Raw genomic sequence first — 26,817 nt, forward strand, 5'->3', positions numbered from 1 at the left:
GGCTGAGACAGAATTGCTTGAATCCAGGAGGCAGAGATTGCAGTGAGCTGAGATCATGCCACTGCACTACAGCCTGGGTGACAGTGCTAGATTCTGTCTCAAAAAGAAGAAAGAAACAAAGAAAAGAAAGAAAGGAAGGAAGGGAGGGAGGGAGGGAGGGAGCGAGGGAGGGAGGAAGGAAGGAAGGAAGGAAGGAAAGAAAAGAAAGAAGAAATAAAGAAAGAAGTTTCACTGTGTTGCCCAGGTTAGAGTGCAATTGCAGCCTCCGGCTCCCCAGTTCAAGCATTTCTCCTGCCTCAGCCTCCCAAGTAGCTGGGACTACAGGCACCCACCACCATGCCCAGCTAATTTTTGTATTTTTAATAGAGACAGAGTTTCACCATGTTGACCAGGCTGGTCTTGAACTCCTAACCTCAGGTGATCTGCCCACCTCCCAAAGTGCTGGAATTACAGGTGTGAGTCACTGTGCGGGGATGTTTACAATATTTCCTACCCTAAGCCATGGTAGATGAGCCAGTGGAAGTGATAATAGCCTCATAATTGAGAATGGGAATTCATGTGGGTATTATCTATATGTAACAGGAGTTCTTTCTTTTTTTCTTTTTTTTTTTTAAATAGTCAGGTCCTCCCTCTCTTGCCCAGGCTGGAGGATAATGGTGCAATCATAGCTCTCTGCAGCCTCAAGCTCCTGGCTCAAGCGAGCTTCCCGACTTAGCCTCCTGAGTAGGTGGGACTACAGGCATGTGCCAGTACGGCCGGCTACTTTTTAAACTTTTTGTAGAGACAGGGTCTCACTAGGTTGCCAAGGTTGGTCTCGAACCCCTGGCCTCAAGTGATCCTCCTGCCTCCACTTCCCAAAGTGCTGGGATTACAGGCATGGGCCATTGCACCTGGCTTTAACAGGACTTCTTAACTTGTGTATATGTGCCATGGATCACTTTGGCAGTCTAGTGAAGCCTCTACCTAGCAGGTACCAAAATTCCAGACTCCCAGAGGAAAACAGGCACTCAGCTTGAACCACACCATACAAACAGTTTCATCATGCAGAGCAGAGCCGCCCTTTCCAGGGAATGCTGGGAATCTTCCCCAGATCCACGTTTCCAGGTGGTACCAGGCAGGGGCCAACCTTGAAGTCAGGCCTCTCTCAGAACTGTGATATTTTCTGCACAGTCTATCCTTTTGTCCTCGGCCAAGACATCATTCCAGCAAAATTACTGGTAACAGGATGCCATGCAGCAGGGTGAGACCAGATCGCATTCATCTCACAGATGCCCTTCCTCAATCCTGGACTTAGCCAGTTAAAACGAATCCCATTAATCAAAAGGGTTTATCTTAGAAAGGATGGTGGCATTTTTCCATCAGTGTTTCTGTTTTTTTGTTTGGTTTGGTTTTTTTGAGACAAAGTGTCACTCTGTTGCTTAGGCTAGAGTGCAGTGGCGCGATCTCGGCTCACTGCAACCTCCGCCTCCAGGATTCAAGTGATTCTTCTGCCTCAGCCTCCGGCCTCTGCTCTGTCGCCCAGGCTGGAGTGCAGTGGTACGATCTCGGCTCACTGCAACCTCCACCTCCTGGGTTCAAGTGATTTTTCTGCCTCAGCCTCATGAGTAGCTGGGATTATAGGTATGCTCCACTATGCCCAGCTAATTTTTTTTTTTTTTTTTGTATTTTTAGTATAAACAGGGGTTTGCCATGTTGGCCAGGCTGGTCTCAAACTCCTGATCTCAAGTGATCTGCCTGCCTCGTCCTCCCAAAGTGCTGGCATGAGCCACCACACCCAGCCAAGAGGGACAAAAACTTTTTCACAGAAAAACATTTTTTTTTAAAGACGGTGTTTCACCATATTGGTCAGTCTGGTCTCGAAATTCTGACCTCAGGTGATCCGCCTGCCTCAGCCTCCCAAAATGCTGGGATTACAGGCGTGAGCCACCGCGCCCGGCAGAAAAACATTTTTATACAACTTAACCAGAATTCTTCATTTCAGGTTCAGGAAGTGGAAAGGGCAAAATCCTTGATTTTCACAAATTTCCAAAACGGGTTTATATAACTCTCCACCCTTTTCTTTTTCCTTTTTTTCTTTTAGAGACAGGTTCTCACTCTGTTGCCACGCTGAAGTGCAGTGGTGCAATTACAGCTCACAGTAACCTTGAACTCCTGGGCTCAAGGGATCCTCCCACGTCAGCCTCTTAAAGTGCTGGGATTACAGGTGTGAGCCGCTGCTTCTGGCTCTCCACCAACCCTTTACATCCTGATCGTTTCTCTAGTGAGCAGCATAGAAAAAAATGCCTTCTGAGGGACAGTTGCATTTAACAGACAGCCTTACTAAGGTGAGTACACCAGGACAAAGATGCAGGAAGGAGAATCAGGCTATTAGTCCCTTGTTGCAAATTGCAATGAATCGAGAAAGTCAGACACAAGGATCAACTGCAGCGCAACGTTCAGTGGGGGGTTGCAGGAGACCGGCCTGCAGGAGCGGGTGGAAGGATCTGGGTCCCTGTGATGTACCCTCTCTCGGCTTATTGCTTTGGGCAGGAATCACAAGTTAGGAAGGAATCAGCACCAGAAATGCAGAGCTGGCTGGACGCAGTGGCTCACGCCTGTAATCAATCCCAGCACTTTGGGAGGCAGAGGCAGGAGGATCCCCTGAGGCCAGGAATTCGAGACCAGCCTCGCCAAGATGGGGAAACCTCGTCTCTGATAAAAAATACAAAAATTGGCTGGGTGTGGTGGCACGCACCTGTAGTCTTAACTACTTGGAAGGCTGGGGCGAGAGAATCACTTGAACCTGGGAGGTAGAGGTTGCAGTGAGCCAAGATCATGCCACTGCACTCCAGCTTGGGCGACAGCACAAGACTGTTTTTTTTTAAAAAAAAGAAGGCCGGGTGCAGTGGCTCATGCCTATAATCCTAGCACTTTGGGAGGCTGAGGCGGGTGGATTACTTGAGGTGAGGAGTTCAAGACCAGCCTGATCAACATGGTGAAGCCCTGTCTCTACTAAAAATACAAAAGTAGCCGGGCTTGGTGGTGCATGCCTATAGTCCCAGCTACTCGGGAGGCTGATGTGGGAGAATCGCATGAACCCAGGAGGCAGAGATTGCAGTGAGCCAAGATTGCACCATTGCACTCCAGCCTGGGCAACAAGAATGAAACTCTGTCTCAAAAAAAGAAAGAAAGAAATGCAGAGGTGAAGAGCAGCCCAATGTAAATGGTCCCATCGAAGAGCAACTCTTTGTCATGGACATCTGCAAGTGACCCAGACTGTCCAGCAGCACCCACGATGTTTGCACAGTGTATGTCCCCGCGGAGGGATGTCTCTAACCTGCCAGGGTCCTAGAGTTAAAGTCCTTTCTGTTGAATGGAGCAATTTTGCCCATTTTTTTAGTTTGGCAGAGTTCATGCTGAGAATGAAACAGCTCACAGCAGACAGCATCAGGTTTCAGCCTTTTTTTTTTTTTTTTTTTTTTTTTAAGACAGGGTCTCGCTCTGTCACCCTGGCAGGCTGGAGTGTATCAGTGCGATCATAGCTCACACTGCAACCTCGACCTCTTGGGCTCAAACAATCCTTCCAATGCAGAGCTTTCAGCCTGGGGTCAGGTTTGGGCAACTAGAATTTGTGAATTCAGGATTTTCTTCTGTAGCAGCTAAGCCAAGAGGCTGTGTGTCTCATGGCTAAGAGCGAAGCGAGGCTTTCCTAAGCCCTTTAAGTCTGTCAGTTTCAGAGCCCAGGTGGATGTCCTTAAAAAGATCCCCATCAGCTAGAAAATCATGACTCTAAGGGTCAGCTGTGTGATTTCACAAGCACTCATTAGCAACTAAAAACTGCTTTTTAAAACCCTGAAAGTGTGTCTCCATTTAGAGATTGCCCTTTTTCATGTTTTTTTTTTCCAGAAGCTCAAATAGACAAACACTATAGTAAGAACCGTCAGTTACTGAGATTTGTTCAGTTCGTTTGTTTTGAGTCCAGGTCTCGCTCTGATGCCCAGGCTGGAGTGCAGTGGCACGATCTCGGCTCATTGCAACCTCCACCTCCCGGGTTTAAGCAATTCTCCTGCCTCAGTCCTGCCTCAGCCTCCCAAGTAGCTGGAATTATAGGCACCCGCCACTATTTCCAGCTAATTTTTGTATTTTTAGTAGAGACAGGGTTTCACCATGTTGGCCAGGCTGGTCTTGAACACCTAACCTCAAGTGATCCTCCCACCTCAGCCTCTCAAAGTGCTGGGATTATGGGTGTGAGCCATGGCACCCTGCTTTATTTCTTTCTGATACAAGTTCTCGCCCTGCTGTCCAGGCTGGAGTGCAGTGGCGTGATCATAGCTCACTGTAGCCTTGAACTCCTGGACTCAAGTGATCCTCCCACCTCAGCTTCCTGAGTGGCTGGGACTACAGGTGCAGCTAGGTGAATGCTTTTCTGAACATCAGGGAAGTCAGGGATGAGTCCGATGAACCCATCTGATAACTGAGCTCCTTGAGCAAGGCCTCTGGAACCCACCTCTGCATGGCTTGGCATAAAGAACAGAGACAGTTACACCCAGCCACTGCTGATCTGCTATCCAATGGAGCCCAGCCTGAACGGGGAGCATCGGGGAGGGGACTCCAGATACTGGGCCCTGCAGGCTCCCCTCCCTGCTCTCTGCCCACACATGGGAATGGCAAGGAGGGGTGCACCCAGCATGGGACTGAGACCCACAGTGTTGGGGACAGAGTTCCTGCCTCTGTCCAGCTGAGCCAGATGCCTGCCAGCCTTTGCACCCCACTGCTGTTGACAACATGCTTCCTTGAGTCAGTAAACATTGGCCTTTGTGCTTAGGATATAAGCCAGGCTCCAGGGGTGGGAGTTTGATTTGGTGACAACAATCAAGGGGACAAGATGTTCCTGCTGGCCTAGAGGGGGTGGGCGGGCTACACTGAGCTCTTCTCCTCAAGGAGAACCTTCTGGGCCTGTGACCTCCACCCTGGGCCACCTCCACTCAAGTTTTCCCAGTTGGAAATTTATTTATTTATTTAATTTATTTATTTTGAGACAGACTCTCACTCTATCACCCAGGCTGGAGGGCAGTGGTGTGATCCCTACTCACTGCAATCTCTGCCTCCTGGTTCAAGTGATTCTCCTCCCTCAGCCTCCTGAGTTGCTGGGACTACAAACATGCACTACCACGCGTGGCTAATTTTTGTATTTTTAGTAGAGACAGGGTTTCACCATGTTGCCCAGACTGGTCTCGAACTCCTAGCCTCAAGTGATCCACCCACCTCAGCCTCCCAAAGTGCAGGGATTACAGGTGTGAGCCACCATGTCCGGCCCCCAGTTGGAAATTTAGACTCTAGGAGCTGAGGTGGACACTGGGGGCACACTAGGGAGGCCCAGGAGGGGCAGAATAAGAAGCTGGGACCACCTCGCCTGCCTCCTGAATGGCCCAGAAAATAGAGAAAAGGAGGGAGAAGTGGTCTGCACTGGCGCAATGAGATCCAACCTCAGAATCAAACAGGCCAGAGTCGGGGGCTCTGCTTTTACCAGTTCCATGGCCTGGCAGTCAGGTGCTCACCTCTCCAGGCTTCGGTTTCCCCATCTGGTGGGGACAGCCATTTCACCTGTTTGTATAGAAGGCAATCTAGCAATTTAAAGTGTGGGCCCTGGAGTTAGAAGAGTCTGGTTCATGTTCTAGTTCTTCCCTGCCACTTGCTAAGCTCATGGCCTAGGAATGTTCTCTAACTGTCCCGATGAATTATAACCAATGCGGAGAGAGAGTGTTCTGTGTGTCAGGTCCTATTCCAAAGAGCATGCTTCTCTCTAGTCCCCACCACACTATCCTTGCTCCTGTTTCACTGATGAGGCTTGGAGGGATATGGTGACTTTCCCAAGTCCTACAAAGCCAGGATGGAAAGCCAGGATGTAAACAAAGCCAGGATGCAAAGCCAGGATGCAAACCTCCTTCCATGCCTCTAACAGCTATAGAATACAGGGCTTTTGGCCAGGCGCGGTGGCTTACGCCTGTAATCCCAGCACTTTGGGAGTCCGAGGTGGGTGGATCACAAGGTCAGGAATTTGAGACCAGCCTGGCCAACCTGGTGAAACCCCATCTCTACTAAAAATACAAAAATTAGCCGGGCATGGTGGCATGCGCCTGTAATCCCAGCTACTCAGGAGGCTGAGACAGAATTGCTTGAGCCTGGGAGACGGAGATCGTAGTTAGCTGAGACTGCACCATTGCACTTCAGCCTGAGAGACAGAGAGAGACTCCATCTCACAAAAAAAAAAAAGAAAAAAAGAATAAAAGGCTTTCATCCTGAATAGAAACCACACACTTGCTATGCAAACAGGACTTCAGAGCTAGTCTCCAAATTCCCCCTCAAATTTCCTCCAGGCAAGAATTCTGGAGCCGCCACTGTACTCCAGCTGGCCTTTGGCTTCTGAGCTTTGGATTCTGGGCAGTAATGGTCACAGTCCCAGCATCCTGGAAAAGCTTGCCCTTGGCTTCTGGCCCTGGCTCTGCCTCCTGCTAGCTAGTGGACGTCACTCTCCATCTCTGGGCCTGGCAACATCACCCTGTTCAATGAGGCTGCAGCCGGATCAGAGGCCCCCAGGCCTGGGACTCTCCTGGGCTGGGCTCAGCTGCACCCCATCCCCCAGGTAGGCCAGGAGGCCGGGGCGGGGCCTGCTTGGGGTTAAATACTCCAGCCCTGCACCCGCCAGGCCTCTTGTCCCAATCTTCCCAGCAGCAGGTTTGACCAAGATCAGTCATGGTAAGTGCCACGACTGGCCGTCTCCCCTTGGGCGGGACATCTTCAGTGACACTTCCAGAAGCACCTGTGTTGGAGCCTCCAAGTCTCACTGTCCTTCTCTTTCTCCTTAGACGACTTACAGTGACAAAGGGGCAAAGGTAAGCAGGGGAAATGTGGGAAATGTCGGGGCCTGGGTCTAGAAGGGGGTCAGAGTGCAGGGAGACTGGGGTTTCAGCAGAGAGCAGAAGAGGAAGGACTGGGGTGGATATGTGATGTCCATACCTACACACCCCATTTTACCCCCAGGCTCCCCCAGAATGAGCTGGACTCAACCTCACCCTCCTAACAAACTTGTACCCTGGCCGGGTGCAGTGTCTCATGTCTGTAATCCCAGTGCTTTGGGAGGCCAAGGCAGGCGAATACTTGAGGTCAGGAGTTCAAGACCAGCCTGGTCAACATGAGGAAACCCCGTCTCTACTAAAAATACAAAAATTAGCTGGGTGTGATAGCACACGCCTGTAATCCCAGCTCCTTGGGAGGCGGAGGCAGAGGCCGGAGGATCACCTGAAGCCGAGGATTGCTTGAACCCAGAAGGCAGAGGTTGCAGTGAACCGAGATCACGCCACTGCACTCTAGTTTGGGTGACAGAGCAAGACTCCATCTCAAAAAACAAAAACAAAATTAAAACAAAATTTGTACCCCTATTTAAATGCCTGCCAATCTCTTAATGCCATCTGGAAGTTCTTTCTAAGGACTAACTTAAATCCATATTGCTGCAACAAAAGGCTATTTCCCTGTGTGAAACCTTGGCAGGCCTCCTGAGGGGGCTTCCCTATCCAAAACACCCAGGAGCTCAGCTTCCACGTGAGAAATCTCTTTCGAGACCTGGCAAGACTGCATGGGGTTCCGCTGCTCCTAAATTCTGTGGTTGAGGCTGGGATAAGGCAGGTGGCTAGGGGACATCACTCCACCCGCACTGTTCTAGACTCCCTTTCAGGGACTCAACCTCACCTCTTCTCTCCTTCTGCAGCCTGAGAGAGGCCGATTCCTCCACTTCCACTCTGTGACCTTCTGGGTTGGCAACGCCAAGCAGGTAGAAGCTGGGGCAACATGTTGGAATAAGCAGAGGGCAGGCCAGAGGGCCACCTGAACAGGGGCAGGCCTCCAGCAGGGTCTGTGATTGGCCCTTGGGAGGGGAGGATCAGGGCCAGGGGTGGGACCAGATACTCTGAATCCTAATTACACCATCGGGAAAGTTATCTGTCAGCAAAATGTGCAGGCAGCAGGCTCTCTTCCCAGGAGTGTCTCTGCACGTGGGGCAATAGGGCAGGCAGGCTGAGGGGGCGCCGGGGGCTCTCTTCTGGGAGTCCCCCAGGCTGGTCCCTCAACCCTCATGAACCCTGCTGCAACCCTGTGATTCAGGCCGCGTCATTCTACTGCACCAAGATGGGCTTTGAACCTCTAGCCTACAGGGGCCTAGAGACCGGCTCCCGGGAGGTAGTCAGTCATGTCATCAAACAAGGGAAGGTGAGTCCCCACCCCAGGACACCCACGCCCCGCCATCCAGGAGGCCGTGTCCCTCCACCCCCTGACACCGTAGCCCTTACAGCACCTCAGTGTGATCAGAGCACGAGGCCCCTTCTTCAGGCAGTCACACCCCCACTTCAGGAGGCAGAGCTTGGCTATGTCCACATAGTTCAGCCCGGTCAGGTGCAATGGCTCATGCCTGTAATCCTAGCACTTTGGGAGGCAAAGGCAGGCGATCACTTGAGCCCAAGAGTTTGAGACCAGCCTAGACAACATGGCAAGACTCTGTCTCTACAAGAAATTCAAAAAAAGTGGTCAGATGTGGTAGCATGCATCTGTAGTCCCAGCTACTTGGGAGGCTGAGGTGGGGGGATCACCTAAGCCCGGGAGGTTGAGGTTGTGGTGAGTCGTGATTACACCACAGCAATCTACTGCACTCCAGCCTGGACAGTTGAGTGAGACCCTATCACCAAAAAAAAAAAAAAAAAAAAAAAAAAGGCCGGGTGCGGTGGCTCACGCCTGTAATCCCAGCACTTTGGGAGCCTGAGGCGGGAGGATCACCTGAGATTGGGAGTTCGAGACCAGCCTGACCAACATGGAGAAACCCCATCTCTATTAAAAATACAAAAATTAGCTAAGTGTAGTAATGGGCGCCTATAATCCCAGCTACTTGGGAGGCTGAGGCAGGATAATCACTTGAACCCAGAAGACAGAGGTTGCAGCAAGCCAAGATCAGGCCACTGCACTCCAGCCTGGGCAACTGAGTGAGATTCCATGTCAAAAAAAAAAAAACACACACAATGACAAAAAACACACAGTCCAGCTCCCGCGACCCCTCCACTGGTACCTTCGTACAGCCACACACCAGCATCCTTCCTAGTTTCACCTCCTCCTCAGCCTGGCCCAACACTGACCCCACAGGTACTCAGAAAACCTAGGACGTCAAAGGAGGAATTTTAAGCAGTGCCCTGACCTATGGGGTCCCTGAAGTTTTCTCCCCAAGGGAGACCTGACCCAGCAGTTCCTATTAGGATCTGGGGTGGGGGGCTGGTCTGGCATGGCTGAAAGCCCCATCCCTCAGGACCAGAGTGGGAAACTAAGGCAGAGAAGGAGCTAGAACCTAGGTCCAGGAGTCCTTCTGCTACACCAGGGCTGTCTCAGGGAGGGGGGATGGGTGCACCTCCCCACGCTCCTCCCAGCCAGCAGCCACACCCGCTTCTCCTCTGTATCTTAGATTGTTTTTGTCCTCTCCTCAGCGCTCAACCCCTGGGACAAAGGTGAGGGGCCCAGGGAGGGATGGACGCATGGCTCTAGGGGAGGGGTCTGGGTTCGGGGAGGGGTGGATGCATGGCTCTGTGGGTGGGCTCTGGTTCAGGGCCTGAATGGAGACTGAAAGCCAGGTAAGGGGACCTAGACTCCAGTGCCATCCCCTCCGTGCCGACCACAGAGATGGGCGATCACCTGGTGAAACACGGCGATGGAGTGAAGGACATCGCGTTTGAGGTGGAAGATTGTGACTACATCGTGCAGGTGAGAACGCACCTGGGCAGACTGGGGAGAGGAAGGCCTCCGTCTGCCATGGGGACCCCGTCAGTCATGACTGGAGGGACACTGCCGCATCACAGTGACAAGCCCAGATGCTGCTGTGATGCACATCTGGGCTCCGGGGGTGCCCCGTTCTCTTCCATGTGTCCTCTTTCTCTCTGAACCTCAGTTTCCACAGCTGCCAGATGAGGCTAACCACAGCTGGGTTGTCAAAAGAGAAATTAGATCAGAATTACCATTCCCTTTTTCTTTTCTTTTCTTTTTTTTTTTTTGAGACAAAGTCTCGCTCTGTCATCCAGGCTGGAGTGCAATGGCATGATCTCGGCTCACTGCAACCTCCGCCACCTGGGTTCAAACAATTCACCTGCCTCAGCCTCTCAAGTAGCTGGGATTACAGGTGCCTGCCACACCCAGCTAATTTTTGTATTTTTAGTAAAGATGTGGTTTCGCCATGTTGGCCAGGCTGCTCTTGAACTCCTGACCTCAAGTGACCCGCCCGCCTCGGCCTCCCAAAGCGTTGGCATGAGCCACTTCACCCAGCCTCAGAATTACCGTTTCTTGAGCACAACTCTAAACCAAACGCTGTACCCAAGAGGCAGCCTAGAGATTCAGAGCGCGGGTTCCAGAGCCAGACTCTCCAGGACCGAATCTCAGCTGTGTGACTTCAGGCAAGTGACTTAATGTCTCTGTGCTTCAACATCCTCACCTAGAGAACGGAGATGACAGTAGTATCTTCTGCATAATGTTGTCGTGAGGATGAATGAGGTTGGAATCTAGAACAGAGCCTGGAGCATGATATAAGCACCGCATGCAGTTCAGTTTTGCTAAGTAAATGCAGGAATCTCCTTATTATTATTATTCTTATCCAACAATTCTTTCTACAGATGGGGAAACTGAGGACTAGAGAGGGGGAAAGGACACAGGGGGAGTTAGCAGAGGCAGGACAGACACCCATCCCTACCTTGTTTGTCTCCCATAGCCCCAATTCTGGGCCTCAGCCTCAGTTTCCCTACTTGCCAAATGAGAATGAGTATTGGGGGTAATGGCTGAAGCTGGCTGGGGTTCCTACCTGGGGCTGGAGAAACTGGAGGGGCCTGCAGGACCACGCAGGGGCCACCCGGCAGGAGTAGCAGGTGAGGGTTCTGGAAGTTTCCCACCCTCACCTCCCCGATCCCAACTTCTCTGCAGAAAGCACGGGAACGGGGCGCCAAAATCGTGCGGGAGCCCTGGGTAGAGGAAGACAAGTTTGGGAAGGTGAAGTTTGCTGTGCTGCAGACGGTGAGTTCGCTTTGGTGCCCCCACCCCTCCAGCTGTCGGCACCACTGAGATGCCGGAAGCCCCACAGCTGACCATCAAACCATCCCACCACGGGCCTTGGAGCACAGGCATTAGCCCTCAAGTCTGTACCCCGTCATGCCTGGCCAGTGCCTGGGGGCTGCAGGAGGCACCAGCCATTCCTCCTAGGCTTCCCTTCCTCCCAGGGTGGGAGGGTGAGAGCAAGTGGGTGAAGGCAGGGGCTCTGAAGAAGGGAGAAGGATGGGGTCCGGGCACATCAGTTCCCACACAGCTGTGTGACTTTGGGCATATCACTGTACCTCTCTGACTCTGTTTAAATGAGGAAGGACTGGAACTGGAACACCTGTGCGGCCTGGGACATGCACTTAACTTTCCTGGGCCTCACCAGTATCTTTTTTTCTTCATTTTTTTTTTCTTTTTTTTTGAGACAGAGTCTTACGCTGTCGCCCAGGCTGGAGTGCAGTGGTGCGATCTTGGCTCACTGCAACCTCTGCTTCCTGGGCTCAAGTGATTCTCCTGTCTCAGCCTCCCAAGTAGCTAGGATTAGAGGCATCTGCCACCATACCCAGCTAATTTGTGTGTTTTTAGTAGAGATGGGGTTTCGCCATCTCTACTAAAAGTTTGGCCAGGCTAGTCTCAAACTCCTGACCTCAAGTGATCCACCCACCCCAGCCTCCCAAAGTGCTAAGATTACAGGCATGAGCCACCGCACCCAGCTGTTTTCTTCAATATTTATTACAGGTCCTGGGGTGTATGTGCAAGAGGTGCAAATGCCGGGTGTGGTGGCTCATGCCTGTAATCTCAGCACTTTGGGAGGCCGAGGCGGGTGGATCACTAGGTCAAGAGATCGAGACCATCCTGGTCAACATGGTGAAACCCCGTCTCTACTAAAAATACAAAAATTAGCTGGGCATGGTGGCGCGTGCCTGTAGTCCCAGCTACTCGGGAGGCTGAGGCAGGAGAATTGCCTGAACCCAGGAGGTGGAGGTTGCGGTGAGCCGAGATCTCGCCATTGCACTCCAGCCTGGGTAACAAGAGCGAAACTCCGTCTCAAAAAAAAAAAAAAAAAGGTGCAAGTTTGTTACATAGGGAAAAGTGCGCATGGTGGCTTGCCACACAGATCAGCCCATCGCCTAGGTATTAAGCCCAGTATCCATTAGTTGCTCTTCCTGGTACTCTCCCTCCCCACCTCCCCCTTCTGACAGGCCTAGTGTCTGCTGTTCCCGACGACGTGTCCATGTTTTCTCATCATTTAGCTGCCACTTATTATTATTATTTTTGAGACAGAGTCTTGCTCTGCCACCCAGGCTGGAGTGCAATGGCATGAACTCGGCTCACTGCAACTTCTGCCTCCCAGGATGAAGTGATTTCTCCTGCCTCAGCCTCCTGAGTAACTGGGATTACAGGTGCTCGCCACCACGACCAGCTAAATTTTGTATTTTTAGTAGAGACAGGGTTTCACCATGTTGGTCAGGCTGGTCTTCAACTCCTGACCTGATAATTGGCCCTCTTTGGCCTCCCAAAGTGCTGGGATTACAGGCATGAGCCACCAAGCCCAGCCTTAGCTCCCATTTATAGTGAGAACATGGTGTTTGGTTTTCTGTTCCTGTGTTAGTTTCCGGAGGATAACGGCTTCCAGCTCCATCCATGTCCCTGCAAAGGACATGATCTCATTCCTTTTTAAGGCTGCAAGCTCAGTATCTTCAGCTATGATTCCTCATAGGGTCATCATAAGGATCCAATGAGGACCAGGTGCGGTGGCTCACGCCCATAATCCCAGCACTGTGGGAGGCTGGCGGGGGCGGGGAGGGGTGCAAATCATGTGAGGTCAGGAGTTTGAGACCAGCCTGGGCAACATGGTGAAACCCCACCTCTACTAAAAAAAAAATTCAAAAATTAGCCAGGCATGGTGGTGCACACTTGTAGTCACAGCTACTTGGGAGGCTGAGATGGGAGAATTGCTTGAACCCAGGAGGCAGAGGTTGCAGTGAGCCAAAATTGCGCCACTGTACTCCAGCCTGGGCAACAGAATGAGACTCTGTCTCAAAAAAAAAGGTCATTTGTGTATAGCACTTAGAACAGTGCCTGGCACATTAGACACTCAGCAAAGATGACCAATTCTGTTTAGCTCCTGTGTTACTGTAATACAGAGACAATCACAGGTCTTACCTCTTTGAGATTAAATTCAACATAAAGGGCTGAGCACAGTGGTTCACACATATAATCTCAGCAGTTTGGGAGGCTGAGGCAGGAGGATCACTTGAGGCCAAAAGTTCGATTTCTAGTAGCTGAGATGATAGAAACAAAAAAAAAGTTTGAGACCAGCCTGGGCAACATAGGGAGACCCCATCTCTACAAAAATTAAAAATACAAATAAATAAAAAATAAATAGGTCAGGTGCAGTGTCTCACACCTGTAATCTCAGCACTTTGGGAAGCCAAGGCAAGAGGACTGCTTGAGCCCAGGAATTTGACACCAGCCAGGGCAACAAAGTGAGACCCCATCTCTACCAAAAAAAAAATTAAAAATTGGCCAGGCATGATGGAGCATGCCTGTGTTCCCAGCTACATGGGAGGCTGAGGTGGGAGGATTGCTTGAGTCCAAGAGGTGGAGGCTAGAGTGAGCTGTGACCGCACCACTGCACTCCAGCCTGGTTAACAGAGTGAGACTCTGTCTCAAAAATAAATAAATAAAAATTTTAAAAAATAAAATTAAACATAAAAATAAAGTGTGCCTATAATTCCAGCCTATAATTTCAGGTGAGCGGGTGGCTCACCTGAGGTCAGGAGTTCAAGACCAGCCTGGCCAACATGGTGAAACCTTGTTTCTACTAAAAATACAAAAATTATACAGGCATGGTGGCAGGCACCTGTAATCCCAGCTACTCGGGAGGCTAAGGCAGAAGAATCGCTTGAACCTGAGAGATGGAGGTTGCAGTAAGCCAAGGTTATGCCACTGCACTCCAGCCTGGGCAACAGAGTAAGACTCTGTCTCAAAAAATAAATAAATAAATTAATTAATTAATAAAATAAAATAAAATAAAAGTTAAAAAATTAAATTGAACATAAAAAATGGTTAAAGTGTGCCTGTAATCCCAGCACTTTGAGAGGCTGAGGTAGGGGGATCACTTGAGGTTAAGAGTTCAAGACCATCTTGGCCAACATGGTAAAACTCTGTCTTTAGTAAAAAAATAACACAAAAGTTAGCCAGGTGTGGTGCCACGTGCCTGTAGTCCCAGCTACTCGGGATGCTGAGGCAGGAAAATTGCTTGAACCTGGGAGGTGGAGGCTGCAGTGAGCCAAGATCATGCCACTGCACTCCAGCCTGGGCAACAAAGCAAGACTCTGTCTCAAAAAAAAAAAAAAGTGCTGGACACAGGGGCTCATGCCTGTAATCCCAGCACTTTGGGAGTCCAAGGCAGTCGGATCGCCTGAGGTCAGGAGATCAAGACCGGCCTGGACACATGTTGAAACCCCATCATCTCTGCTAAAAACACAAAAATTAGCCTAGCGTGGTAGTGCACACCTATAATCCCAGCTACTTCGGGAGGTTGAGGCAGGAGAATGGCTTGAACCCAGGAAGCAGAGGTTACAGTGAGCCAAGTTCACACCACTGCACTCCAGCCTGGGTGACAGAGTGAGACTCCATCTCAAACGACAACAAAAAAAAGATGGTTAAAGTGGCTGACGGAGCTCTTCAGTATAATTTAATCCAGTGCCCTCCCACGTTCTTCATCCAGTTGACCTACTTAAATAAATGGAGGTACTTCACTGAGCACCTCCCTGTGCCAGGCACTGAGCTTGGCGCTGGGGACACCATGATGAGCAAAACAGTGTCCCCGCCCTCACAGAAACTTACAAACAAGCGACAGATTGCAATGCATTTCAGAAAGGAGAAGTGACTTGTCCAGGATCACGCATCCAGTTCGGGTCAGTTGAGGGTTGGAAGCCAGGGCTACGTTAGCACCATGCAGTGTGCTCTGTCCTCGGCGGGCATGGGTGCCCAGGGGCCGAGCCGGGCTGTTTTCCACCTGTAGTATGGGGACACCACACACACCCTGGTGGAGAAGATGAACTACGCCGGCCGATTCTTGCCTGGATATGAGGCCCCAGTGTTCATGGACCCCCTACTTCCTCAACTGTGAGTGTCCCTCCAGGCAGAGGTGGGTGGAAAACCCTGAGGTGCTGTGAGAAGTTAACGCCCACTTCCTCCATGTCCCCTGGGCATGTGTGATGGGGCAGAGTGGAGCCGGCTAGGGAATTCCTGGAAGTCCTCAGGGGTGAGGACATGAGACCATGGCCTCTGCAACCAAACTTCCCCAGGTTCAATTCCCAGCTCTGTTACTTCACAGCTGTTTCACTCTGGGCAAGTTGCTTCATCTCTCTAGGCCTCAGTTTCTTCATCTGCAAAATGGGGACCGTAATAGTATGAGAGTTGACAAAATATCTGGCCCATAGTAAATGCTACGTAAGTGTGAGGCCGGGCACGGTGGCTCATACCTATAATCCCAGTGCTTTGGGAGCCTGAGGCAGGAGGCTCGCTTGAGCCCCAGAGTTTAAGACCAGGCTGAGCAACAAAAGAGTCTCTCTTTTGCAGAGACTTCATCTCTACAAAAAAATAAAACCCCAAAAACAGAAGTGTGAGCTATTATTATTGAGGGTCGTGGAGAAGGGAGGTAGCCACCTTTTCACCCCCATCTTCTTCCCTCCCCCAGGCCCAAGTGCAATCTCGAGGTTATTGACCACATTGTGGGAAACCAGCCTGATCAGGAGATGGTGTCAGCCTCTGAATGGTGAGACCCAGGCCCTCTCCCTCTGCGTGAAGATGACGGGTCCCCATGGCGAACTGGCCCACTCCATGGTCCTTGCACTCAGGTGGAAAATAAGACTGGGCGCAGTGGCTCACACCTGTAATCCCAGCACTTTGGGAAGCCGAGGTGGGAGGATCACTTGAGGTCAGGAGTTCAATACCAGCCTAGCCAACATAATGAAACCCCATCTCTACTAAAAACACAAAAACTCGCTGGGTGTGGTGGTAGACACTTGTAATTCCAGGTACTCAAGAGGCTGAGGCAGGAGAATTGCTTGAAGGGAGGTGGATGTTGGGCAACAGAGCGAGACTCTGTGTCAAAAAAATAAATAAAATAAAATAGGCTGGGTGCGGTGGCTCATGCCTGTAATCTCAGTCTTGGGAGGCCAAGGCGGGTGAATCACCTGAGGTCAGGAGTTCAAAACTAGCCCGACCAACATGGTGAAAGCCAATCTCTAATAAAAATACAAAAATTAGCTGGGTGTGGTGGTGCACATCTGTAGTCACAGCTACTCGGAGGCTGAGACAGGAGAATCGCTTGAACCCAGGAGGCAGAGATTGCAGTGAGCTGAGATTGCACCACTGCACTTCAGCCTGGGTGACAGAGCGAGACTCTGTCTCAAAAAAATATAATAATAAAATAAAAGTGGAAAATACAGCACAAGATAATGGGAGTTAGCCTGAGGCCACCGATGTGTTTATTCACTGTAAAACTGTCGACATGGAGACCAGTGGACTAAAGGCCCAAAACAACCCACAGGCCCCTCCTCTGAGGAATCCTGGGGGCATCACAGTCCAGGGAGGCTTGGAGGAAGGCTGCCACCACCCAGACAGCACCCCTGTCCAAGTCCCGAGCGAGGGCCGTTTTCTCAAAGCACTTTACTTCCATCTGAGGGAGGCTTGCTCTCCTATATGTATTTTGTTCCAAGACACCTCCACCTGAAGGAATAGTGTCATCATAAAGACACAAATCTAAGCTAGGCATGGTGGCTTATATTTGGAATCTCAACACCTTGGCAGGCTGAGGTAGGCGGATGGCTTGAACCCAGGGGTTCAAGACCAGCCTGGGCAACATAGCAAGATCCCATTGCTTATACACATTACAGGAGATAGGAAAAAAAAAAAAAACATAGCAAGATCCCGTCTCTACAAAAAATATGGCTGGGCATGGTGGCTCACACCTGTAATCCCAGCACTTTGGGAGGCCGAGGCGGGTGGATCACCTGCAGTCAGAAGTTTGAGACCAGCCTGATCAACATGGTAAAACCCCATCTCTACTAAATACAAAAAATTAGCTGGGCGTGGTAGTGCACGCCTGTAATCCTAACTACTTGGGAGGCTGAGACAGGAGAATTGCTTGAACCCAGGAGGTGGAGGTTGCAGTGACCCAAGATTGCGCCACTGCTCTCCAGCCTGGGTGGGAAGAGCAAAACTCAGTCTCAAAAAAAAATTAGGCAGGTGTGATGGCACATGCCTGTAGTCCCAGCTACTTGGGAGGCTGAGGTGGGAGGAGCATTGAGCCTGCAAATGGAGGCTGCAGTGAGCCGAGATCGCACCACTGCACTCCAGCCTGGGCAACAGAGTGAGACTCTGTCTCAAGCAACAACAAAAATCTAAGTTCTCTGATTGGTATGATGGCAATGGCGTCTCCTTTCTGGAGCCTGCTCAGGGACAGATTCTGGAAGATGGGGATGGGGTGGTGGAGGCCGTCCCAGGAGGTGCTCGGAGCAGATGTGTTCTGCCGCCAACCCTATAGGTACCTGAAAAACCTGCAGTTCCACCGCTTCTGGTCCGTGGATGACACGCAGGTGCACACGGAATACAGCTCTTTGCGATCCATTGTGGTGGCCAACTATGAGGAGTCCATCAAGATGCCCATCAATGAGCCAGCGCCCGGCAAGAAGAAGTCCCAGATCCAGGTGAGGCCGCCCCCGCTGGGGGAGGGAGAGCAGGGAAGAGGTCTGAGAGCGCTTGCAGGGTCAGGGATGTGGGTGACGGGGCAAATGACAGTGGTGTCCTTGTTTCCCTCCCCCAGGAATATGTGGACTATAACGGGGGCGCCGGGGTCCAGCACATCGCTCTCAAGACCCAGGACATCATCACAGCGGTTAGACCCCCTTCCCAGTCCCAATTCTTTCTCATTCACAGCCAGGGACGGTCTCTGCAAAATCAAGAGGGAGGGTGGTGGCTGTCCTGGGCCCACTCCTCTGGGCTGGAAAACAGGACTCCCTCACTGCTTCCTGTAGCCCCACCCACCCCGGTTCAGTGGCCGCAGAACCCCTGGGCTTTCAAGGTAGCAGGTGCTAGGGTATCAGGAAGCCTGGATGATGGTCCTGGTTCTGCCAGCAGCTCGCTCTGTGTTTCTGGGGGATTCAGTGCTGTGTCTGGACTTTAGTTGCCTTACCTTAAAAATGAGGAAATTCTTGAAAAAAATCTCTCAGGGTTAGTTGGAATAAAAAAAAAGAAAGAAAAGAAAAGAAAAATGAGGAAATTAGGGCCAGGCACAGTGGCTCACTCCTGTAATCCCAGCACTGTGGGAGGCTGAGGCAGGGGGATCACCTGAGGTCAGGAGTTCCAGACCAGTCTGGCCAACATGGCAAAACCCAATCTCTACTAAAAATACAAAAACTAACTTGGCGTGGTCATAGGCACCTGTAGTCCCAGCTACTCAGGAGGCTGAGGCAAGAGAATCACTGGAACCCAGGAAGTGGAGATTGCAGTGAGCTGAGATTATGCCTCTGCACTTCATCTAGGCTGGGTAACTGAGCAAGATTCCATCTAAAAAAAAAAAAAAAAAGAGGCAATTAGGTTATAAGATTGATTTTTGTCTTAGCCAGAATAAATGTCCTGCATCTGTAGGTCCAGACAGATGGTGCATGGGGAGGCTGGGTCCTACCCCCTCCTTAAGTGACACTATGGCAGAGTGGACTAGTGCCTGGACTGTGCCAACCAAGAGTTCACTGCACGACCTTAGCAACTTCATTTGTCCATTCACTCAACAGATGTTTATTGAGTATCTACTACATGCCAGGCACTGTCATAGGTACTTAGGATACATCCACGAATAACCGTTTCTGCCCTTGTGGAGCAATAGAAAAATAAGTAAAATACAAATGCTAGATGGTAGAGAGCGCCCAGGAAGAAAGTAAAGCAGGGAGTTGGGACAGCAAGGGTGAAGGACATTGCACATTTAAACTGGGGAGTCAGGCACTTTGGGAGGCTGAGGTGGGAGGACTGCTTAGGCTCAGAAGTTTGAGACCAACCTGGGCAAATAGCAAGACCTCATCTTTACAAAAATTCAAAAAATTAGCCAGGTGTGGTGGTACGCACCTGTGGTTCTAGTTACTCTGGAGGCTGAGGTAGGAAGATTACCTCAGCCTGGGGAGGTTGAGGCTGCAGTGAGCTATGATTGTGCCACTGCACTCCAGCCTGGGTGACAGAGCAGGACCCTGTCTCAAAAAATATATATATTAATAGATCCTTTTTTTTTTTTTTTTTTTGAGATGGAGTCTTGCTCTTTCCCCCAGACTGGAGTGCAGTGGCTCGATTTTGGCTCACTGCAACTTCCACCTCCTGAGCTCAAGCAATTCTCCTGCCTCAGCCTCCCGAGTAGCTGGGATTACAGGCACACGACCCCATGCCTGGCTAATTTTTAAAATATTTTTAGTAGAGATGGGGTGTCACCATGTTGGCCAGGATGGTCTCAAACTCCTGACATCAAGTGATCTGCCCACCTCAGCCTCCCAAAATGCTGGGATTTATAGGCATGAGCCACCGCACCCAGCCTAATAATCCTTAATCTCTTGATGCCTCAGTTTCCCCAGCTATGAAATGAGAGAATAGTCCTCCAGCTGCCTCAAAAGATTGCTGCATGGACATAATGAGGAAATATGTAGAAAGTGCTCGGCCGGGCGCAGTGGTTCATGCCTGTAATCCCAGCACTTTGGGAGGCTGAGGTGGGTGGATCATGAGGTCAAGCGATCAAGACGATGCTGGCCAATGTGGTGAAACCCCGTCTTTACTAAAAATATAAAAATTAGCTGGGTGTGGTGGTGCTTGCCTGTAATCCCAGCTACTCGGGAGGCTGAGGCAGGAGAATCACTTGAACCCAGGAGGCAGAGGTTGCAGTGAGCCAAGATGGCGCCACTTCACTCCAGCCTGGCAACAGTGAGACTCCGTCTCAAAAAAAAAAAAAAAAAAAAAAGTGCTCAAGGCAGGCACATGGTGAGTGTTCTATAAATCTAGCAGTGTTGTACTAACAGGGCTCATGACAGAGAAAGGGGAAGAGGTCACACAGCATCCTGGAGTTGAGGGGAGCTAGGATAGCGACCCCGCCTTCTGATGGCCCAGCACCTCCACCTGGCTAGGGGAGTTGAACTTGGAGCCCAAAGGCTGACCCCAACTTTGCTCTGAAACAGATTCGCCACTTGCGAGAGAGAGGCATGGAATTCTTATCTGTTCCCTCCACATATTACAAGCAACTGCGGGAGAAGCTGAAGGTGGCCAAGATCAAGGTGAAGGAGAGCATTGATGTCCTGGAGGTGAGGCTCAGGCAGGATCCGAAGCCTTGTGGGGAGTGCCCTGAGTTCCATCTTTTCAAAAATATTGTCTAAGCCCAGAGGGGAGCCCAGACCAAGTCCCTGCTGGCAGGGGACATTTATTCTGGGGTGTATGCAGGAGGAACAGACAGATGACAAACAAATAAACAATAAAAGAGCCGTCAGGGCCGGGCGCAGTGGCTCACGCCTGTAATCCCAGCACTTTGGGAGGCCAAGGCGGGTGGATCATCACGAGGTCAAGAGATGGAGACCATCCTGGCCAACAAGGTGAAACCCAGTCTCTACTAAAAATACAAAAATTAGGCCGGGGGCGGTGGCTCAAGCCTATAATCCCAGCACTTTGGGAGGCCGAGGCGGGTGGATCACGAGGTCGAGAGATTGAGACCATCCTGGTCAACATGGTGAAACCCCGTCTCTACTTAAAATACAAAAAATTAGCTGGGCATGGTGGCGCATGCCTGTAATCCCAGCTACTCAGGAGGCTGAGGCAGGAGAATTGCCTGAACCCAGGAGGCGGAGGTTGCGGTGAGCCGAGATCGCGCCATTACACTCCAGCCTGGGTAACGAGAGCGAAACTCCGTCTCAAAAAAAAAAAAAAAAATAGTGGGCGTGGTGGTGGGCGCCTGTAATCCCAGCTACTTGGGAGACTGAGTTGGGAGAATCGCTTGAACCTGGGAGTCGGAGAGGTTGCAGTGAGCTGAGATTGTGCCACTGCACTCCAGCCTGGGCAACAGAGCAAGACTCCATTTCAAAAAAAAAAAAAAAAAAGCACCATCAGAGAAATAGAGTCAGTGCAGGAAATTAAAACAGACAGCCTGAGGCTACTTTACAGAGAGTGGTCAGGGAGGGCCTCTCTGAGGAGGTGATATTTGAGTGAACTCTAAATCATGAGCAGGAATTGGCCATGTGACAGCAGGAAAAGGGCATTCCTAGCAGAGGGAACAGCAAGGGAAAGGTAGGAGCAAGCCCCGAGTGTCTGGAGAACAGAAAGAATAAACTAGAACCAGGTATGGTGGTTCACGCCTCTAATCCCAGCACTTGGGTAGGCCAAGGCGGGTGGATCATGAGGTCAGGGGTTCGAGACCAGCCTGGCCAACATGGTGAAACCCCATCTCTACTAAAAATACAAAAAAATTAGCTGGGCATGGTAGTGGGTGCCTGTAATCCCACCTACTTGGGAAGCTGAGGCAGGAGAACTGCTTGAACAGGAAGAAGGAGAATGCAGTGAGCCGAGATTGCGCCACTGCACTCCAGCCTTGGGTGAAAGAGCGAAACTCTGTCTCAGAAAAAAAAAAAGAGGCCGGGCGCGGTGGCTCAAGCCTGTAATCCCAGCACTTTGGGAGGCCAAGGCGGGTGGATCATGAGGTCAAGAGATCGAGACCATCCTGGTCAACATGGTGAAACCCCGTCTCTACTAAACAAAAAAAAATTAGCTGGGCACAGTGGCGCGTGACTGTAATCCCAGCTACTCAGGAGGCTGAGGCAGGAGAATTGCCTGAACCCAGGAGGCGGATGTTGCGGTGAGCCGAGATCGCGCCATTGCACTCCAGCCTGGGTAACAAGAGCGAAACTCCGTCTCAAAAAAAAAAAAAAGAAAAAGAAAAAAAAAAAAGAAAGAAAGAATAGGCTAGAGTGGATGGGAGGTTGTTTTTGAGTGGTGATCCAGGTCAGACAGGTAAGCAAGAGCCAGTTCCTCTTGTGAGCTATTATTCAGGAGTCTGGATTTTGTTCTTTTGTGGCCAGAAATCATTGGAGGTGTTTTTTTTGGTTTGGTTTTAACAGTGATATTGATAAATGTCACATAACATGTCATCTCATCTTTTTAAAGTGTACAATTCTGTAGTTTTTAGCTATTTGCTATGTTGTGTAACTATCATCAAAATCCATTTAGGACTGGGTGTGGTGGCTCATGCCTGTAATCCCAGCACTTTGGGAGGCTGAGGTGGGTGGATCACTTGAGGCCAGGAGTTTGAGACCAGCCTGGTCAACATGGTGAAACCCTGTCTCTACAAAAAGAAAAAAAAAATAGCTGGGCATTGTGTTCTGTGTCTGTGGTCCCAGCTACTGGGGAGGCTGAGGTGGGAGAATCACTTGAACTCAGGAGGTAGAGGCTATAGTGAGCCATGATTAGGCCACTGCACTCCAGCCTGGGCAAGGCCCTGTCTAAAGAAAAACAAAAACATGTTATACACAGTGGCTTACCTCTGTAATTCCGCATTTTGGGAGGTTGAGGTGAGAGGATTGCTTGAGGCCAGGAGTTTAAGACAAGCTGAGCAACATAGGGAGACCTTGTCTCTACAAAAAAATAGATTTAAAAAATTAGTGGGTTGGACTGGGCGTGGTGGTTTATGCCTACAATCCCAGCACTTTGGGAGGCCGAGGCAGGCAGATCATGAAGTCAGGAGACCATCCTGGCTAACAAGGTGAAACCCTGTCTCTACTACAAATACAAAAAATCAGCCAGGCATGGTGCCACATGCCTGTAGTCCCAACTACTCGGGAGGCTGAGGCAGAATTGCTTGAACAGGAAGGAGGAGGTTGCAGTGAGCCAAGATCACGCCATTGCACTCCAGCCAGGTGACAGGACAAGACTCCATCTCAAAAAAAGAAAAAATAAGCTAGGCATAGTAATTCGTGCCTGTAATCCCAGCTACTCAGGAGGCTGAGGTGAGAGGATCCCTTGAAGCCAGGAGGTCAAAGCTGCAGTGAGCCATGATCAGGCTACTGCATTCCAGCGTGGGCAAAAAATCAATTTTAGACCATTTTTGTCACCCCAAAAAGAAACCCTGAGCCTCTTAGCCAGCACCTCCCAACCCCTCTGTTCCCTTCCGCACTCCCACCCCAGCCCTAGACAATCACTAATCTACCTTCAGTCTTTATAGATTTGCCTATTCTGGACATTTAATCAAAAGGAATCACAATATAGGCCTGTCGTGACCAGCTTCTTTCCCACATCATCGTGTGTTCAAGGTTCCTCTGCGTTGGAGCCTGTGTCACTGCTTCCTTCCTTTTTATGTCCAAAAAATATCCCACTGTACACATAGACCACACTTTATTCCTTGTTGATGGATGTTTGGGTTGTTTCCACTTTGGGGGGTTATCAGTAATGCTACTGTGAACATCTGTGTAAAGGCTCTGTGTGGACGTGTTTTCAATGCACTTTGGTGTATATCTGGGAGTAGCTAGGTCATGTATTAATTCCATGTTCCCTTTTGTTTGTTGGTTTTGAGACAGAGTCTTGCTTTGTTTCCCAAGTTGGAGTATAGTGGTGTGATCTCGGCTCACTACAGCCTCCGTCTCCAGGGTTCAAGCAATTCTCCTGCCTCAGCCTCCCCAGTAGCTGGGCTTATAGATGCCTGCCACCATGCCGAGCTAACTTTTTTTTTTTTTTTGAGATGGAGTTTCGCTTTGTTGCCCAGGCTGGAGTGCAGTGGCCAATCTTGGCTCACTGCAACCTCTGCCTCCTGGGTTCAAGCGATTCTCCTGCCTCAGCCTCCCAAGTAGCTGGGATCACAGGCATGTGCCATCATTCCCAGCTAATTTTTTTTTTTTTTTTTGTATTTTAGTAGAGACAGGGTTTCACCATGTTGGCCAGGTGGTCTTGAACTCCTGACCTCAGGTGATTTGCTCACCTCGGCCTCCCAGAGTGCTGGGATTACAGGCATGAGCCACATTTTTTGTATTTTTAGTAGAGACTGGGTTTCCCCATGTTGGCCAGGCTGGTCTCCAACTGAGCTCGGGTGATCCGCCCTCCTCGGTCTCCCAAACTGCTGGGATTACAAGTGTGAGCCACCGTGCCCGGCTACCCTTTTTTTTTTTTTTTTAAATCCATATTTTAAGGAAAGCAACACTATATGTTTAACTTTTTGAGAAGCTGCCAGACTTTTCCAAAGTGGTTGCACCATTTTACAGTCCCATCAGCAATATATGAGGTTTTGATTTCCACTGGAGGATTTCAAACAGGTGAGTGACATGAACCGATTTTTAAAAGATCCCGCTAATGTCTGCGGTGAGGACGGATTGTAAGGAGACAAGATTAGAAGCAGAGAGCAGTCTTGATCAGGTGGCTTAGGCAGAAACTGCCTAAGAAACTGTAGTAGCGGAGTGGTAATAGGATAGTTTGGGGATATATTTGGAGGTGGCTGGAACTACCGGAAAAAGAGGTCATTTCCGGGCTTTTGGGGTGCAGGAGCCCCTGTGGGCTTTCCAAGGATATCACCGTGCCAGGACAGAGGGTGAGCCAGCCTCCCCTAGCACAGCCCCCTGTCTCCCGCCTAGGAGCTGAAAATCCTGGTGGACTACGACGAGAAAGGCTACCTCCTGCAGATCTTCACCAAACCCGTGCAGGACCGGCCCACGCTCTTCCTGGAAGTCATCCAGCGCCACAACCACCAGGTACCTCCTGTACCCGCCAGGCCCGAGGCCACAGGCAGCTAGCACACTCGGCTTTCTGGGTCCCTGGCTCACCTTCTTTCTCGCCCCAGGGTTTTGGTGCCGGTAACTTCAACTCACTGTTCAAAGCTTTTGAGGAGGAGCAGAACCTGCGGGGCAACCTCACCAACATGGAGACCGACGGGGTGGTGCCCGGCATGTAAGCCCCGCCCACCGCCCGACCCAAGGAGGCCCCGCCCGCCCACTGACACACAGCCACGCCCCCTGATTCTGGAACTTGCCCAACTTCCCCACCGGCCGTTCCCCTTGGGTCCCGCCCAGCGGCGGACTCAACCCCAAGGCTCCGCCCATCATGACCACGCCCCTCAGAGGACCGCCCTCCGCTCCAGCCCTCCCGAGTAAAGCGTGCCTGGTCCAATGCAGTGTCTGTGTTTGTTTTGCTGGTAAGGCAGTAGCGCCTCTTTGCAGCCAGGGGGAGGCCGGGGCGGCTGCAAGCACCGCGGTACCTGAGGAGGCGCGGGTGCCAGCGCTTTGCCAAGCGGGACCGCGCGGAGAGGGGAATTCTGGAACCAGGGAAGGAAGGGGACTTGCACTCTAGAGCGAAAGACGATGACACCGCCTTTGTAGAGAGGTAAACGCGATTCAGACAATAAAGCAAGCCGTGAGCCGGGCATGGTGGTTTACACATGTAATTTCAGCGCTTTGGGAGGCCAAGGTGGGAGGATCGCTTGAAGCCAGGAGTTCGAGCCCAGCCTGGGTAACATAGCAAGACCTTGCCCCCCGTCTCTACAAAAATAAAAAATAAAAATAAAAATTAGCCGGGCCTGGTGGCATGCGCTTGTGGTCCCAGCCACTCAGGAGGCTGAGGCAGGAGGATCAATTGATAGACAGAGGTTGAGGCTGCAGTGAGCCCTGATCATGACACTGCGCTCCAGCCTGGGCAACAGAGTGAGACCCTGTCTCAAAAAACAAAAACAAGTTGATGAGATTATGTGGAGGTAAAGACCGCAGAGCAGCTAATTTTGACCAAGGGAAGACCTCTCTGAGAAGGTGGCATTTGGGAGCCAGCCACAAGACCATGCTTGGGAAGAGGATTCCCAGACGAGCAAACAGGGAAAGTCCCTGAGGTGGGGTCGGAGTATGGCAGCATCTTGTCTGCTGATTTTAGGATCGCTAAAGATCTCTAAAGAGGAGCTGTCTTCAGTTTTGCTACCCAGAGCCCAAACTTCTGAACGCAGGAGAGGGGAGCATATTAGACAAGGGACTCTAGGGGCAGCAACCTGCTCAGTAACTGTATAAGACGGTTCCTTGGTTCCTGGTCTCAGACATAAAGCAGGTAGGAGGGGTCTGTGATCCAGTCCCTGCCCTCAGCAGGACAATGCCCATGGCCCGCTCATGCAGCTGCACTGCCCCGGCCTTGGCCGTAGTGAGGACTTCTTTTAGAAAGGGGCTTGTTCATACTTAAGTGTGAGTGATCCTTGCAAAGAATGAGGCACCTGGGTCCTAAAACCATAGGAAGGAAATCCTTTCTTCCTAGAAAGAATTTCTTGCTAGAATTTCCAGAATTCTTTCTTCCTAGAGTTCCTAGAACCAGGAAAGAGAAGGTCGGGGGCAAATTGGGCCGTTTTAAACTTTTTCTTTTTCTTTTTTTTTTTTTTTGAGACAGTCTTACTCTGTTGCTCAGGCTAGAGTATAGTGGCTTGATCTCTGCTCACTGCAATTTCCACCTCCTGGGCTCAGATGATCCTCCTACCTCAGCCTCCCAAGTAGCTGAGACTACAGGCATGCGCCACCATGCCCAGCTAATTTTGTTTTTATTTTTCATAGAGATGAGAGCTCACTATGTTGACCAGGCTGGTCTTGAACTCCTGATCTCAGGTGATTCACCCACCTCAGCCTCCGAAAGTGCTGGGATTATAGGCGTGAGCCATCGCACCTGGCCTCTTTCTGCTTCTAAAGCTTGAGAACCTTCTGT

The 26,817-nt window shown here is 50.7% G+C and overlaps 1 protein-coding gene and 2 long non-coding RNA genes across 7 annotated transcripts in view; 1 reads left to right on the forward strand and 2 right to left on the reverse strand.

The window, feature by feature from the left end:
- The window catches only part of LOC105734190 (uncharacterized), a 23,779-nt gene extending 12,041 nt beyond the window's left edge, over window positions 1-11,738 (reverse strand). The window contains exons 1-2 of one of the 4 annotated variants that reach the window (XR_010343801.1): window positions 10,856-11,738; window positions 9,089-10,492 (exon numbers count right to left, since the gene is read on the reverse strand). This is a non-coding gene — a long non-coding RNA (uncharacterized LOC105734190). Of the gene's footprint in view, window positions 1-7,725; window positions 8,455-9,088 lie in introns of all 4 variants that reach the window. The other 3 variants (XR_010343799.1, XR_010343800.1, XR_010343798.1) reach the window with 3 other exon arrangements.
- Window positions 6,673-25,260, forward strand: HPD (4-hydroxyphenylpyruvate dioxygenase). The gene is made up of 14 exons (XM_012476950.2): window positions 6,673-6,735; window positions 6,846-6,872; window positions 7,745-7,807; window positions 8,137-8,241; window positions 9,476-9,518; window positions 9,689-9,771; window positions 10,975-11,064; window positions 15,119-15,222; window positions 15,797-15,874; window positions 17,648-17,810; window positions 17,927-17,998; window positions 20,310-20,432; window positions 24,729-24,845; window positions 24,935-25,260. The coding sequence occupies exons 1-14, from the start codon at window positions 6,733-6,735 to the stop codon at window positions 25,043-25,045; spliced, it is 1,182 nt and encodes a 393-aa protein (XP_012332373.2). The 5' UTR covers window positions 6,673-6,732; the 3' UTR covers window positions 25,046-25,260.
- LOC135276251 (uncharacterized) lies at window positions 12,755-25,185 on the reverse strand. 2 transcript variants are annotated; one of them, XR_010343803.1, is made up of 5 exons: window positions 24,918-25,185; window positions 22,653-22,745; window positions 18,296-18,669; window positions 14,941-17,825; window positions 12,755-13,370 (listed from the first exon to the last, which is right to left on the reverse strand). It is a non-coding gene; the product is annotated as an uncharacterized LOC135276251 (long non-coding RNA). The 2 variants fall into 2 exon arrangements; XR_010343802.1 differs by having other exon boundaries at window positions 14,608-17,825.
- Window positions 25,261-26,817: the final 1,557 nt, after the last annotated feature.

The sequence above is a fragment of the Aotus nancymaae genome, unplaced genomic scaffold, assembly GCF_030222135.1.
Source record: "Aotus nancymaae isolate 86718 unplaced genomic scaffold, 86718_ANA_hifiasm-v0.15.2.pri h1tg000021l, whole genome shotgun sequence".
Taxonomy (NCBI): domain Eukaryota; kingdom Metazoa; phylum Chordata; class Mammalia; order Primates; family Aotidae; genus Aotus; species Aotus nancymaae.

Coding starts and splice junctions, on each gene's coding strand:
- HPD (XM_012476950.2), top strand. Junction 11,065..15,118: donor AGTTTGCTGTGCTGCAGACG/GTGAGTTCGCTT, acceptor TTCCACCTGTAG/TATGGGGACACCACACACAC. Junction 15,875..17,647: donor ATGGTGTCAGCCTCTGAATG/GTGAGACCCAGG, acceptor CCAACCCTATAG/GTACCTGAAAAACCTGCAGT.